General features: G+C 45.2%; 1 protein-coding gene across 1 annotated transcript in view; it reads right to left on the bottom strand.

The window, feature by feature from the left end:
- Window positions 1-1,664: 1,664 nt before the first annotated feature.
- ep300b (E1A binding protein p300 b) overlaps window positions 1,665-15,589 on the bottom strand; it is a 29,819-nt gene continuing 15,894 nt past the window's right edge. Inside the window, exons 19-31 of the mRNA XM_047328165.1 lie at window positions 14,562-14,801; window positions 14,092-14,180; window positions 12,892-12,972; window positions 12,212-12,268; window positions 11,903-11,980; window positions 11,597-11,664; window positions 10,829-10,979; window positions 10,108-10,368; window positions 9,728-9,893; window positions 8,644-8,811; window positions 8,374-8,535; window positions 7,462-7,743; window positions 1,665-6,495 (exon numbers count right to left, since the gene is read on the bottom strand). Coding sequence (XP_047184121.1) covers window positions 3,082-6,495; window positions 7,462-7,743; window positions 8,374-8,535; window positions 8,644-8,811; window positions 9,728-9,893; window positions 10,108-10,368; window positions 10,829-10,979; window positions 11,597-11,664; window positions 11,903-11,980; window positions 12,212-12,268; window positions 12,892-12,972; window positions 14,092-14,180; window positions 14,562-14,801 — 5,217 coding nt within the window. The 3' untranslated portion in view covers window positions 1,665-3,081. The remainder of the gene's footprint in view (window positions 6,496-7,461; window positions 7,744-8,373; window positions 8,536-8,643; window positions 8,812-9,727; window positions 9,894-10,107; window positions 10,369-10,828; window positions 10,980-11,596; window positions 11,665-11,902; window positions 11,981-12,211; window positions 12,269-12,891; window positions 12,973-14,091; window positions 14,181-14,561; window positions 14,802-15,589) is intronic.

The following is a 15,589-nucleotide window of genomic DNA, read 5'->3' as shown; positions in this document are numbered from 1 at the left end:
AAGGGTGCGTGCTCTCTGAAGCTGCTGTAAAAAGAAATACTTTGGAACAGTGAACATCCACCATGATCCGTCTGGACACACGATACTACTCTATTAGCTGTGAGCGGAGCACGTTTAACTTAATTATCTTTAAATATATATATATATTTGTGTGTAGGGGGAAAAGTAGTAATATAGTAATGATTTCCAACGCTGGATGTGTTCTCTGTTCGTTATTACTGCTGCCTGGATAATTGAACAACACGCCCACTAGGGGGCGTGTTGTTCACAGGAAAGACGAATTACTGTAAGTGACGCCATCAAGTGCAAGTCGACGGTCTGAATCATGGGCTCAGTATGTCTGAGGTGAGCAGCGGTGGGAGTGGGTGCAGGGTGGGGTTGTGTGGGCAGATGTTAACCAGAAACATCACTGATAAATCCCTAATTCAGCAACAATCCCAGTCCTGAGGATTTTCTGGATTGTGATGAAATCACTGCACTGAGTCACACTAGTCCAGTGGTAAGAATGTGTGTGTGTGTGTTAAAAGCACCTGTGACCATCCTGATCACTGTAAACCAGCTGATGTCCATGACACACAGCATAAATGACAGTTAGGCTGCTGGTTCATATTGATCGCTGAATTAAGTAATTAGTCGTTTGTTGTGTGATGACTGATTGAAAGAAGACATTTGACCACAAGCTGTGGCATTTCAGGGAAACATTTGACTTTGTTGCATTGTGTTAAATGTTTTGTGAGTGTCTGAGCACTTTGCAGATACATTGTGTCAAAAACCAGCAAAACGTGACGTCAGAGTGGACAACGGTGTTAAAGCAATCGAGGAAAGCTTGCGAGGTTGGCAACAAAAGAAAACTTTCTCAGTGCACCAGATAAATATTTATATTAAGTTCATATCTCTGGATTATGGATAAAGTCATACTTTTTCCAGATAAGAAGAGTGTCATGGTTTTACCCTGCGTCATGAGACAGTCCTCCTGCGGCTCCGGACAAGATGTTACATGGGAGTCAGACTATGAAGCAGGCTCAGTTCATCAATGGCTCTCTCAAGAAAATGTAGCTAAAATCAAAAGAAAAGAAAAGAAAAAGTTAACTTAGCAAGGTTTAATATATACAGTGTAACCTCAACTGGATATGATAAGAAGCTGTAGAAATACTAGAAATAATATCCAATCCTTATAAGTAAGGCTGAGGTGAGTTGAATACTTTTACAAAGGGGTCAAACTTTCTTTCATATCACCCAACCATGATAAGACCAAATATTAGATACATACCTGAAGTGCTGCCACTAGGCCATCTTATATTATAATTAGTAATTCTAATAATTATTAACATGACAACTCCAGACAGAGCTGCACATTTGAATGTTACACTTCTTTAAATGTCCTGTGTCAGGATACTCACCATTATATTTGTACAGCAGCCAGCCTCTGTCATCACATCTAAATCAGCTGCAGACATGCTGTTATGCTTGTACAACATTAAAAAAAAGGAATAATTATTTCATATTGTCATCGTGAAGTTCTCTCAATTAGATATAATTGAGTAAAAGCATCTTCATTGTCAGAAAAATCCTGTTGAGAACAGGCTTCTCTGTTCTGTAGGCAGACGCCTGATATGCTGGACAACCCACTCACCAGTTCAGACAAACGTGCAGGACACGGTCACTATTGGTAATTTTCATTTTATTATAAAAAACAGTATTTGAGTCCACAGTTCATGTTTCTTTGTACAGTAAAAAATATTAAATTAAAATCCCAAAGTTCAGAAAGATAAAGATGGAGTTGAGGAGGAAGGAAGATCCCCCTTCCCCTTGTAGAGGAGGAGAAGGGGAAAGGGGGTGGGGATTTAAAAGTCCGAGGGAAGCAGCAACGGGGACGAGGCAGAAAGAGACAGAGGCCGAGCGCTCGGGCCTCCTCCTCCTTTCTCCTCAGTTCTGTGCAACACAGTTCATTTGGATCGAAAAAATCCTCTGTTTACTCCAAACAGCAGAATCCTAAAAAACAAAAACACTAAAAAGGAGCCCAAGCCCACCCACTGTTATTTTTCTCCTCCACGTCCCAGCTCATGTACTCAAAATGTTACAGGCACACAGGTATGCACCCCCCCTCCCCAAGCCTCCACTGCCCCGTATTAAGTGTCTTAAAAAAGGAAGGAGTGCACACACATTCGAGGGAGGGGCTTGCATGTTTTCGCGAGGGATCAGTCCCGTCCAGCATGGCCGACGTCCGACTCAGAGGCCACTCGGGACATCGCAAACGTGTCAACATCTCATACTCACAGCGGACCCTCGACCGCTGCAATAAAACACTTGACACTTCATCATCCCCCCCTGGACAGACCCAACTAAAGACGTCTACAGCAAAATCAAATATGCACTTTAACCCCCCCCCCCCAAACAGTCAATAACAAAAATATATTTCTATAAGAATTGAAGCAGTCTCAGGGTACATAACACCCTCGCCCCCCCCGACCCCCCTCCCGAGAGAAAACAATAAATAAAGCAAACCAAACATTTGAAAAAGGAGGATATGCATCATGTTTGGATTTGCATTAATAATAATAATAATAATAATCCACATCACTCTGCAAAACAGAAAGACCGACTGAATGATGGGAAACTAAAGTGATAAAATTAAAAAAAGTTCTTTGCATTTAATCATTTCCTCTTGACCGTGTTTAAAACCTTAAAAACATTTCTTAAAAAAAAGGCGAGTTCTCCCATTTACCCCCCCCCCCCCCCGGAAAATATCACCTCTCTTCTACTCTGCAAGATGTGGAGGTGAGGAGGCTGCTCGAGAAAAACCCATCCCATTTGTCCACGATTGGCAAAAAAATATATTAACAGCAATAACTTACAATTCATTTATTCTAATTTCTTTAACGACTGCTTAAGATTTTATTGTTCATCTCCCATAGGAAGTTCAGTTCAATGCATCTTTATTGAAAACATTTTAAATAACATTTAGTAATAGTATAAAAAAAGAAAGGCTAAGTAATAACAATAACACTGTCCTGGGTGAGTGCAGTTTGTGCGAAGGATCACGGAGCGCTTTCAGCTCAACTTGACACATTAGTAGAATTCCTACATGATGTCTAAAGGGTTGTGATTCATGTTCTGGCCCAGCGGGTCCTGACCGCTGCCCCCCGGCCCGTGGAGACCAGCCATGCCACTCAGCTGAGATAACATGGCGCTCTGGTCCGACCCAAACTGATCCATAGAGTTCTGTTGCTGCTGCTGCTGCTGTGTTGTTGACTGTTGCTGTGGAGGGACCCCCATACCTGGATGGTGCTGGTTCAGGTGGCCTGGGTGTGGGGAGCCCGTCTGCATCTGGGGGGATATGTGATGCGGGGAAGGCTGGGGCTGCATGCGCGGGGACGGGCTGGAGTGCGGTGGCTGGGACTGGGGTCTGGGAGAGGGCTGTGGAGACCGAACCTGGTTGGCCAGGGACGTGGGCATCGCCTGGCCCTGCAGGTGTGGGGACGGGGCCATCTGCTGCGGCTGCTGAGGACTCATGGGATTGCTGTGCTGGGCCGGTGACCCGCCAGGACCTAGATGGTGATGCTGCTGCTGTTGCTGCTGCTGAAGCAGCCTCTGGTGGAGGGCCTGTTGGAGCAGGGCCTGAGAAGATGGAGGTGGGGGGCCACCTTGTGTGGACTGAGGGCCCTGAGGTGGCTGCTGAGGACCCCCCACACCTGGCCCTGCATCACCCCCAGGCAGGCCAGCCATGGCATTCTGCTGCTGCATCTGGAGGTGGTGCTGGTGTTGGAGCCTGTGCTGCTGGGCCACCGATCCTGGGTAACCTTGCCCCTGCTGGCCTGGGGGACCTCCAGGCTGCTGGGGGCCAAGGGGTGGACCTCCAGGAGGGCCCTGTCCCACTGTTGGAGGCTGCATCCCAGGCTGTCCCATGTAGCCCTGTCCTTGTGGTGGTTGTGGCTGCTGGAACTGACCATGATTTACTCCCATTTGCTGCTGCTGCTGCTGCTGCTGCTGCTGCTGCTGGAGATTCCGTCTCATGAGCATCTCTCTAAACTGGGCAGTGTTGACATTACCCAACTGTGGCCCCTGGCCCTGCATACCCCTTCCTCCCCCTTGCTGTTGTTGTTGTTGTTGTTGTTGTTGCTGCTGCTGTTGCTGTTGTTGTTGTTGCTGCTGCTGCTGGAGAGCTGCCACTTGTTGCTGCTGTAAACCACTGAGCATTGGCCTCTGCTGCTGCAACTGTTGTTGCTGAAGCTGTTGCTGCTGCTGAAGCTGTTGCTGCTGCTGAAGCTGTTGCTGCTGCTGAAGCTGTTGCTGCTGCCGCTGCTGCTGAAGTTGTTGCTGCTGAAGCTGTTGCTGCTGAAGCTGTTGCTGCTGCTGCTGCTGCTGCTGCTGCTGCTGAAGTTGTTGCTGCTGCTGAAGTTGTTGTTGCTGCTGAACTTGCTGTAGCTGGGCCATCGTGGCCATGTTGACATTCGTGCCTCCCTGACCCCCGATATGCATCCCTGGCTGACCAGGACCTGCAGAATTCATGTTCACCTGAGGGCCCCCTCCTGTCATGACATTACCAACAGGACCTCCTGTGGGACCAGGACCTCCCGGCACAGTACCCGGTCCACCAGGGCCCCCCTTGTACTTTGAGGCTCTTTGCTTAATAAAAGCAGCCATGAGCTGTGGATTGGACCGCAAGATGTTGAGGACTTGCTGCTGCTGGAGGGGAGAGCTGGGTGAGCGGAGAGTCCTTAACAGGTCTTGGAGGGCTGCCTGGGGGATGTTCCCACCAGCAGCTCCAGGTAGAGTTACCCCTGGGAGTCCACCACCAGAACCTTGCTGCTGTTGTACCATATTTATCAAGGCAGCATGGCCCTGAGCTTGTTGTTGGTGCTGCTGCTGCTGCTGGTGCTGTTGCTGCTGCTGTTGTTGTTGTTGTTGTTGTTGTTGTTGTTGATGTTGAATTTGCTGTTGCTGTTGAGCTGCCATCATGGCTGGATGACCCATTTGATTTATCATTGCTTGTCTCTGCTGGGGTGGCATCCCCTGGCCTGCCCACTGCTGTTGTTGCTGTTGTGGGTTTTGAAGTGGTGCACCCATCCTCTGCTGCTGAAGCTGCACCTGAGGGGGGAGCTGGCCCTGGGGCATATTACCCTGCTGGGGGGGTTGCTGCATCGGCCCCCCAGCACCAACCATCATCCCTGGTGGAGCGCCTTGTTGTTGTTCCATGTGGGCCCGAGCAGCTGCCACTGCTGCTGTCTGTGTTGGCATGCCCTGAGGTCCAACCATCCCTACTGCTCCTGGGTGTCCCATGCCCATTTGCTGACCTTGGCCCTGTTGATGGTGCGGGTGAGGAGGCATCAAGCCTGCAGCTGCCTGGGCAGCTTGTCTTTGGAGAGCCATCTTCCTCTGAGCATCAGCTACCTGTTGGATCTTCATGGCAATCTCCACTGCTGCCGGTGGAGGGCCAGAGGAAGGCTGCTGTTGCTGCTGTTGAAGGGAAGGCTGGCCCTGGGGCTGGCTAGGAGGTTGCTGGCCTCCAACACTTCCAGCCATGACGTTGCCAACAGATTGTGGGTGGGGAGGTGTCGCAGAGCCGAGGACTGGTTTGCCCTGGGACTGGTGGATTGGGGAGGAGCCTGGGGGTCTGCTGGCATATGGAGGCAAATTGTTGTGGTGCTGTTGGAGTTGTTGAGGGTTGGTCCCTACTCCACCTTGCTGCAGCTGCTGCTGCTGGACCTGAGTATGCATCTGCTGCTGATGTTGGGGAGAACTCATTATCCCCCCTGCCCCGCCACCTCCACCTGCCATCTGCTGAAACTGGTGGTGAAGGTTGTGTTGAGGAGGCATGCCACCTTGCGAGGGCATCCCACCTGGCTGCTGTTGCTGCTGCTGTTGGACTCCAGTTCCTTGACCCATTCCCTGTTGCATGGCTGGGGGCATGGTCTGGGTGGGGGTCTGGGGAGTTGGGGGTTGGGTTCCCACAGACGTTGGGGTACTTGGTGCTGTGTTACCATTGTTCCCAGGTGATGGAAGTCCCACAGGTCCTCCAGGTGGCCCTCCAGCCGGCTGGCCCACCCTCTGCATGCTGGCCATTCTTCTCCTTAACATTTGAGCCTGCTGGAGCCTGTGCTGCAGCTGCTGCTGCCGCAGCTTTTGCTTGATGTTTAGACAGAACGGGACGGGACATTTGTTCTCCTGACAGTGTTTAGCATGGTAGCAACATAGCGCAATGAGCTGCTTGCAGATGGGGCAGCCACCATTCGTCTTGCGCTTGCAGCCTTTCGTGTGCTGAACAACACGCTTCATCTTCTGGCAGGACGGCAGAGAGCAGTTGGCGTTGCGGCACTGGCATGCATGCACCAGCGACTGGATGCATCGCTGGATGCTTAGGCGGCGGGAGTCTCCGGGGCTCTGGGTAGCTGCTGCTGACTGGTTGTTGCTGTCGTCATCCAGCCCAAGCCCCAGCTTATCCATCTTGTGCTCATGACCTTTAATGTTGTAGCAGGTGATGCACAAGTCATAGTCCTGGAGAAGGAAAGGAAAGAAGAGGGATGAGAAAATAAATATAAATGCAAGCGCAGGAATAGTTAAAACATGTAAAATACATTTTATGTACATTACATATTCAGTTAATTTTGGTAAGTCCTGTCTCAGACAGTTTTTTGATTATCCCTTGTTCCCTACAGTAACAGTCCTTTTTGCAGTTTTGCTGTTGTTCAAGGGTCACGCCGAAAGAACCAGGAGTGAGTCTTTGTCACTCTTCCTACATGAATTTTTCTTACTTTAGCTGGGAATGCTGAAAACGAACACTCCAGCCAAGAACTATTGTTTGGGCTCACTGGTGCCACTGGATACAAATCAGTTGCCCACCACCACCACCGCAGAGACCCAGTTTACAGGAGCACTTGGCTGGACACTCCAGTGAACACAACTAGCAATGACTGGAAGATGATGAACAGGAGCCACAGTGGATTTGCTGCAAAACTGACTGCAGAGCAAGAGAATTAGCCGTTCAAAATTGGAGGGGAGACAAAAAAAGCCTGCATCTGTTTATCCAACAAGCTTCTGTTGTCCATTTTACACTTAAACCTTGTCGCTTATTTATTCAACAGCCACTTGATGAAAGGGAAAACCCTGTAGATTTGTGCTTTGGAATATAGCATTCCTTTATATTACTTATACCTCAAAATATGGAATTCCAAAAATGATAAACACATAATTCAGAAAGAAAATAGAAAATTGTGTCCAAGATTCCACTGGTAATAGGTAAACCCACAGCATCCAACTCTGCATGTGCAGGGACCCCTCATTGCTTAAAATGAATAAAGCAGTTGATCATACCCAAAGCGTGCTGTATTTACACCTAAGGTTTAAAAATTAATGATGAAAACAACAGTATTTAAAATATTCACAGGGTCACCTATGTCTCGCGGTGAATTCGATTTCCAGTCGAATCAAAAAAGGGAGATTTCACTGATTCTCGATTCTCACCTCGCAGACTGTGCAGTGGAAGCGTGTCTCCACGTGGTGTTTACACTCATTGCAGGTGTAAACAAAGCGGTCCTGGCTCTGGTTGTGCAGCTCCACCAACATGCACATGGAGCTCCACTTGGACCTCCTGAGGGAGCTGAACTCCAGGTGCTTGTCCCTGGCCAGAGTCAGGAAGGCATCACGGCCGTCCATCAGGTCACAGGCCATCATGGGGTCCAGGTCAACGATTGGGGGCAGGGAGTTGGCAGTGGGGCAGGCAATGAGGCGGATGACAAAGAAAACCTAGGGAATAAGAGCGGAGGTGAGCTGAAAATTTCCTCAAACAGTGTCTCTATGATGCAACAGCAATTGGAGCATTTCATTCCTGTAGATTCCTTTATCCTCAGTTTACAATTTATAAATATATATTTGCCAAATAGTGTTTATTTTTTCTCTATTTTTATGATTTGCAAACTCAACCATCAGTTACAGGTAGAGTTAGTTCAAAAATGCAAATACGGTTTGTGACGTGAGACAATTCACTGAAGTTCTATATATTTTAATATTTCCATGAATGTTTAGTACCTTCATTGTTACGTATTTACGTATGTTTCCGTATTAATAAAATATCTAAAGCAATTTAAATTATATATATATATATTTTAAATGGTGCCTCGTCAAAAGCAATCAATTATCGATGACAAGAATATAATGAATCAAGCAGTGAGAGTATCATGCTGCCGATCAGAGTGAATGAGTTCAGTTAGAAAACCCCAAAAATTAGCTGAAAGATAATTTTCAGCTAACTGAGGGTTCCTGTCAGTTGTTTGCCCAATATAAACTTTATCTCTTCTGTAGTAAAACAGCAGAACATAAAAAAAGAACAACAAAAAAGTAAGCATTTATTGCTCCATTCAAATTAAACTCTCAAACCTCCTTATGTTTCTCCATAGTAGCGTAGAGTTTCTGAGAAAGGTCATTGGAAACATTGGGCATCCCTGGTTTCTTCTTGTTGGCTCGGCTCAAGCTGCTCTTGTTCTTGCTCGTCTTTTTATTGTTCTTCTTTTTGGCATTCTTGCTGTCTCCTTTTGTGACCTGTGAATGTTCAAATAAATATTAACACGCTGCCACAACAAACACAATTTTTGTGATATAAATGAGAATGAAGATGATAGAAAACGTGTGGACTCTTACTCCACTCACATCGGTGCTCTCATTGGAGGTGCTGTTCTCCTCCCTCTTTCTCTCCTCTTCCTCCTGCTCAAGCTCCTTGATACTCTCCTCCAGGACATTGGGCCAGAAGTCACCCTCAAAATATGGCAGCTCCTTGGCACTGGTCAGCCGGTCCTCTGTTGCTTGCTTGAAAATGTCCTGAGGGACAAAGAGATGAGTTTTAAATTCTCGTCAATGATAGCTTCTGCACTGTCTAAGAACACAACACGTCATCGAGATGATCATTCTTGACCATGGAAACTTTCCTCTAAATTTAAGAAGACGTTTCATCTCAGATGATCCTATTTGGCCCAGTTGTCATGGTATTGTAAATAATTTAAATACCATCAAAATTCCCGTTTTTACGTGATTTAATTATTTTTTTAAATAATGTTTTTTTGAATTAGAATATAGTCGCAAGCGGCGTTTGGAGGGTCCAAACCCTCTGCCATTTGTCCCTCCTTCATGGGATGTAAACCAAAGTTGGTGTGTTTTTATCAACAGATGACCTGAGAGGTTCCCAACAAGTTTGGTTATGATAGGTAATAGGCATCTAGAGTTATTAGCATATATGCTTTAGGCCACGCCCACTTCAACAAATCAAGATGGCGGCAAAAACTTTGGTCAATAGCATGCACAACAATTTTGGTGAAATTCTTTTTTTTGTGCCCCCTACAGGTTGGTAACAATTAGGGTTTTAGAACCTAATGCACATAATCTTCAGTTGTGGCGCAAAGTTTCTTAGTTATCACTTATTTCAGCTCAACAACATTGTCCCCCTGCACCCTGCAGCTCAATTTTTAGGTGACGTGGAACGAGAATAATAATGGACCAACACAAAAACCATAGGGTTCTACCTCTGTCGGGATTTGAACCCTTAATATATGTGCTTTGATGGAAAGCTCCAGAACAGCTAGTAAATGGATTATTGTTCTCAAAGAATAACAGCATTTGCAGACTTGGAATATGTGCATTGGGACTGACTTGAATAAAGGTCTTGGTGCTTGAGAATATTCTGTAGTGATTAAATGCAGTCAATCACATTGTTGGTCAAATAATATACAGTATGTCTCACCTTGTAATCATGGACAATGCGCTCAGACACAGCCTTGTCCAGCATCTTTTTGTACCACTCCTGCAGGCGCTTTGGCTTTGGGATCTTCTGGTCTGACGGGTGGCAATGAAAGATGTAATCATCCCCTTCACTGGGTGGACAGGCCCAGATATGACCCGTTGTAAACCTAGACAGGGAGACATGTAGTTATATTCATTGAGTCTACTCTAAAGACGTAAACTGACTTCCTTTTATTCCATCTGCTTGCCCTTTTTCATGAAGTTAAGCCAAGTTAAGCTTAGCATTTAAGGTTTTCCTCCAGAGATATTATTTTCAGACGCTTGGTTGGGTGAAATCTCTTGACGGCATCATGTTTGAGAGGATCTAAACTCTTCTCTTACCCCTGCCTCTTGACATACTCCAGGTAGCCCAACAGGATCTCATGGTAGACAGCTGTCCTGAGGTGTCGAGGTTTGAAGAAGTGCACACTGTCCAGGTAAGAGATGTACACTCGTCTCTGATTTGGCGGTGGGCAGTCTGCGCCGTACTCTTGAACGTGCATGCCGAAAAAACACACATCTGCGCCGTCGATGTCCTCGAATGCAAACAAGGCTTTCATCCTGTACGGGAAGGACTCCGCCATTTCTCCACTGTCCACGAACCTGGATTTTAAGAAAAAAAAATGGAGCCGGGTGAGCAAAACATCTGTGAAATCATCAACTCTTCTCTCCTGTATCTACACGAGCACATGTCATCTTCTGACCTGTCTGACAAAGTTTCATCAGAATCAGCCTGGTGTTTGTTTAACACAGCTAGGTCTTTTTTGAGGCTTGTTATGATAGATTCAACATTCACTTTACTTTTATGTAAGTACATTTAGAGAGATTAGTAAGATGTGTGTGAGTCTGTTTGTCACCAGGACAAACTAGTGATCTATTTAATTGTTCCTGAATTCATCAACGTCACTCACAAGTTTCGTCCCAGAAAACAGTTTTACCGGGAGTTATAATATCTTCATTTTAGGTTTAAGACTTTAAGACTGTGTTATCAAAGATTATCACTAAGCCATTATCCTAAATATGTTCTACGATGATTTCCCCACCAGCAGGTTGACCTTCCTACCTGGACTTCATGCCTGGCTTCACCTCCACCACCCTGTCTGAGACGTGGACTACTCGGATGGTGATGTCGCCAGATTCTGGGTTGTTTTGCCGCTTGAGGTAGTCGTTCACTCGTGACTCCAAGTAGCCCCCCAACTTGGTCTGGGGAAGCCCTACGAAGAGACAAGATGGGAAAAAAAGTGGTGGATTAACTATTATAGTGAAACGATCACATGAAATAATTATTCATTTATTCTGATTAATTAATCACATTTCAACTGACTGTCTGCTATGTCCTACTGGTGGCCTGTTGTACGGAAACACATTCATATGAAGCACCATTGTGTTTGCTTGAGAAAAAGCAAAACTTTATTTGCTTTGGTATGTGAATTTTTCAATATTTTATCTATGATTTATTTTTCATTTGCCTTCAATATTTTTCTCTTCTAATTGGCTGCAGGAGAAAAAAGGCTTAACTAGAGTTTTTTTCTTCAAGCGATGTAGATAATGTTGATTACAGAGAAAAGAAACTGGAAAATGTGTATACTTCATGACTCCATCTGCTAAACAACCATTTATAAGAATTTTAATTTAAAAATGCAAACTAAGATGTAAAAGTTTTATATTTTGTTTGTAAAAAATGTGGACTCATTAATTATTAATATAGTTTGAGTTTTCAGAATTGCTGGTACTTGAAGAGTAGAGATGAAAAGTGATCAGAGCAGAATGAAAAGTGTGATTGGTATTAAAGGTGGCAGGCAGAGCTGGAACATGGACAGACTCCACTTACTTTTGGATGCGTATTTGTTCTCTTTCCGCGTCTTATTTGCCATTTTGAGGCAGTTGTCACATACAAACCTGTGGTTGGGGAAGGAAACAAATGGTAAATGATTAAGAGCTTTTAACAATTTGTTTAAAACGAAATGTTCACAGCTACACAAAATGTTTCTTGTACAATTAAAGTACTTTTAATTGTACTTTTCCAGCACATTTATAGATATTTTATCTGATTCTAAAGCTTCAGGAAAGAAGAATATTCAAGGAATAAAAAAATTCAAATTCATTTTCCAGAGTTTGCATATGATATTTGGCTCACCCTGAAGGCCATATGGTGTCATGATGCAGGACACAGATCTGGTGCATTTTACGACTGCAGTCAATACATTCCACAAGCCTGAGCAGGGAGAAGACAAAAGGCAGACACAATATTCACAGTTAATGAGGCAACCTGCCGCCATGTTAGTTCCTCTACAGGAGCCACGCAGCTGCAATAATAACAACAGCCAAGATATTTGTGCCACATGGAATTTAAAAAAGTTTATCTCACTGCAATCATTCACAAAATCACAAGATAGTACAAAATCATTCAAAAGAAAGAAAGGTAATGAGTTTAGAAGGCACATACAACTCGGGATCAAGTGTGTCGTTCTTCTTTCGTTGGAACTGTTCTTTGTTGATGGACCTGTGGGAAATATCAGAGGACAGACCACTGTAACTGACACGACGAGGTGATCCTCTGTAAACTAAACGCTTTGAGCACAATCCTGTCTCCAAAATTCTGAAAAAACTTCAAATTCAAAATGAGCCAACCAGCTGCATATTCTATGTATTAATATACTGATCATTTGAACGGCCACCTTGATATACTCAAAGAAAATTGAAGGAATTTACGTTTTAAAGGGGCACTAGGAATTTTTCACATTAACTTTTGTTCACTCATTATGATGAGTAATACAATTACTTGAACGACAATTGTATAAGGTTTTCAGTAGGAGAAAAAACAACCCAGATTAGCTAATTAAATGTCAGGAAATCTTTTGAAAATGTCCTGTATTTAAATGCTTACATTATCTTACATACAAACATTTCAACCAGCCTGACAAAACAAAAGGAGTAATCCATAAAAAATGGAACCATTTGTGATCTTTAATCTCTTATATTTTACTGAGCTGCTGGTGGGTCAGTAACAGAATACATATGTGACACTGTAAGACTAAAGCAAATATAGGACCGCGCCTCAAGATAAGCATTAAGCATTGTCGTCTGCTGTGTGTGGGAGGTAGCCGTGAGTGGGAGAGTACTCACGTCTGAGGCTGAGAAGGGTCGTCCCCCAGGGAAACGGTCTCGCCCTGGATTTCGTTGAAACACTTCTCACAGAAGTGGTACCTGTCAGCAAGAAGCCCATATTTTGGTGAACTACACCGTTCGCCATCAGCACAGCCAATCACAGAGAGGGCACGAGGAAGCAGCCGCCAATCAGGGCAGGGCAGGACAGGCCAGGGGGCGCACACACAGGAGGAGGCAGAGGGCAAGGTAGGTCGTCGCCAGGCGGTAGCAGCCAATCGTGATGCAGGGTTTTTGTGTGGGCGGGTGTTTTGATTTTGCGCGTAAATTTCGGAGTGGATGATTGGTCACACCAAAGCAGGCCAATGCAGACATCACAAGCGTTAAAAAAGGAGGGAGAGAAGGGGAGAAGGGCAGGGTGGAAAGGGAGATGGGGAGGGGGAGGTCAAAATGGATATTAAAAAAAGCGTGGAATAAATCGTTACAGGTCAGACGAAGACAATGGAGAGACAAAGAGGGAGAGGGAGAACATGGAGGAGGGAGGGACGAACAGGATGTGAACAACAACCAACAGAGGACAGAGAGCCAAGGCAAAGCAAAGATTAGCGTCAGACGTCCAGTGGTAAACAACAACAACAACATTACAGCAACATGAGAGACCACTAGGAGCTGCGGAGGAGGGAGGGGGTGAGGACATGAGTCTCCAAACATGACAGGGTGGATGAGGAAAAAAATTAATGGTAAAGCAACAGAGACCCATCATCCTTCCAGTTCATTTATAAAGTGGGAACCTTTCTTCTGGAGGTGAGCATTGATTCCCCCCCTCCCCCATTTACACAATATCAGAAAACACAAGCAGTCATGTGTGTTGTGCATGCAAATTTACTCATTGGAAAACAAGAAACAAAGAATAACTGCTGAAGAAGCCAGGAGCCCACTTTATGAATGACAACATAATGAAAATTATTATCAAAACGGTGAACTATGCAGATGGAGATGGTGCCAGGGTAACAATTTAAAGCCAAATCAAAAATCATCTGTGATTGCACTGATTAACTGATGCTATGCTGTAGGAAATTAAATATAATGTGCAAAATACGACAAGACACATACAAGCTGATCTCATTGGCTGCAAGGTGTCTATGTGTCTATACTGGTTTGTGAATCCTGCGTGTCTGTGATCTGTGCATGCTCGTGGTCCAATGTGTCGAAAGCCCTTACCTGTTCTGGTAGCTGAAGTAGGCAGCATCACGCTGGATGGTGCATAATTGTTTTCCATAGCAGCACAGAGTTTGAGGGGAAAACTCAAACTGGAACAAGAAGAGACAAAAAGGAAGGTTATTTGGAAAACTTTATACCACTCTCCATTAAATATAAGCTAGTGTGAGCAGCTGGTTAGTGTTGCTTAGAACATAGACTGTAAACAGTCTTCTACCCGTTTCCATTTATTGCGCAAAGATAAGTTATCACACTGTTGTCTGTAGCTTCATATTTACAATACTGATATCAGAGTGGCGACAATCCTCGTATCCACAAAGTGAATACGTCTATTTCCCAAACTTTATAACCCAATTCTGAGCATAAATTAGCTCGAACAAAAGCATGTTTTCACTAATTGGAATATTTCATATCTTTCTACACCTGCACAGATGGGATGAAATGTTAAAGAAAAACATCCATTCCTGCCTCACCTTCCTCCCACAACAGTATCCCATGCCCTGCATGACGGGGTCGATCTCTGCCTCAAACACCTCAGCCAGCTTGGAGCAGTACTTATACACGCGGGACGTCTTGCGGTTGTAGAGCCAGGCGTTGTTGAACATCAGCCAGATATCATCGACGTATTGCCACGGCTCCTGGTACTGTCCCGTGTCCAGCTTCCGCTTGATGGTCGACAGGTCCATGGGGTTCTTCACAATGTCGAAGTAGTCCTGGTTTAGAGCGAAGGCCAATCCAGATTCAAGTGGCAGGTCGGGAGAGAGTTGAGAAGGGGCCAGAGGGGGGAGAGAGGAGAGAGCAGCAAATTGGGTGGAACGGTTTGGCCGTTCGAGGGAAGAGGATGAGAGAGACAGGGAAGAAGAGTATCATCGTCATCAGCGTTGTGGTCATCGGGTGTGATGAAGGCGTCGCAGTTGACCAGGCGGGACCAGAGTAGGGAGAGAAGAGGGTGCAGGGGGACAATGTTGTTGAGCGCTGCAGAGAAGAAGGTTCACGTGCAAACAGAGAGACATGACAACTTCTGCCCTCCAGCTCTCTGCTTTGCACCCGACACTTTAAGCACCCATCTGTACTGCAGAGCAGGGACCTGGCAACCACCACAGTCAAAGAATTTGAAGACTACAGATTCATTTTATGTGATAAAATTGAAACTTAAGCTCTGTCTTGTGACCCTGAAATCATCATCAATCAATTTGTCTTAAAAAGAAACATTTACTTTAAGGACATTTTGCCTCACAGTAACAAACGCAGCCTGGGGAAAGATTCTCTGCTGAGGTTTGAAAGCAAACAAAGCTTTTAGGCCTTGGTAGTGATCAGGGTGCAAAACCAAGGAACACAGAGCAGCGGCAACAGCAACAGGCAGACAGAGATTTACTGTATTCAGCAATATAGCGGTTGGCATTAACAACGGCAGCAGCATGAGTAGCAATACAATGACGGAGTTAAAGCCAACAGTGTTGAGGTGTCGCAAATGTAAGAGGGACGGCTGAGTCTCCAAGTG

The sequence above is a fragment of the Scophthalmus maximus genome, chromosome 17 (genome assembly GCF_022379125.1).
Source record: "Scophthalmus maximus strain ysfricsl-2021 chromosome 17, ASM2237912v1, whole genome shotgun sequence".
Taxonomy (NCBI): Eukaryota; Metazoa; Chordata; class Actinopteri; order Pleuronectiformes; family Scophthalmidae; genus Scophthalmus; species Scophthalmus maximus.
This window is presented reverse-complemented; position numbering and strand designations above follow the sequence as displayed.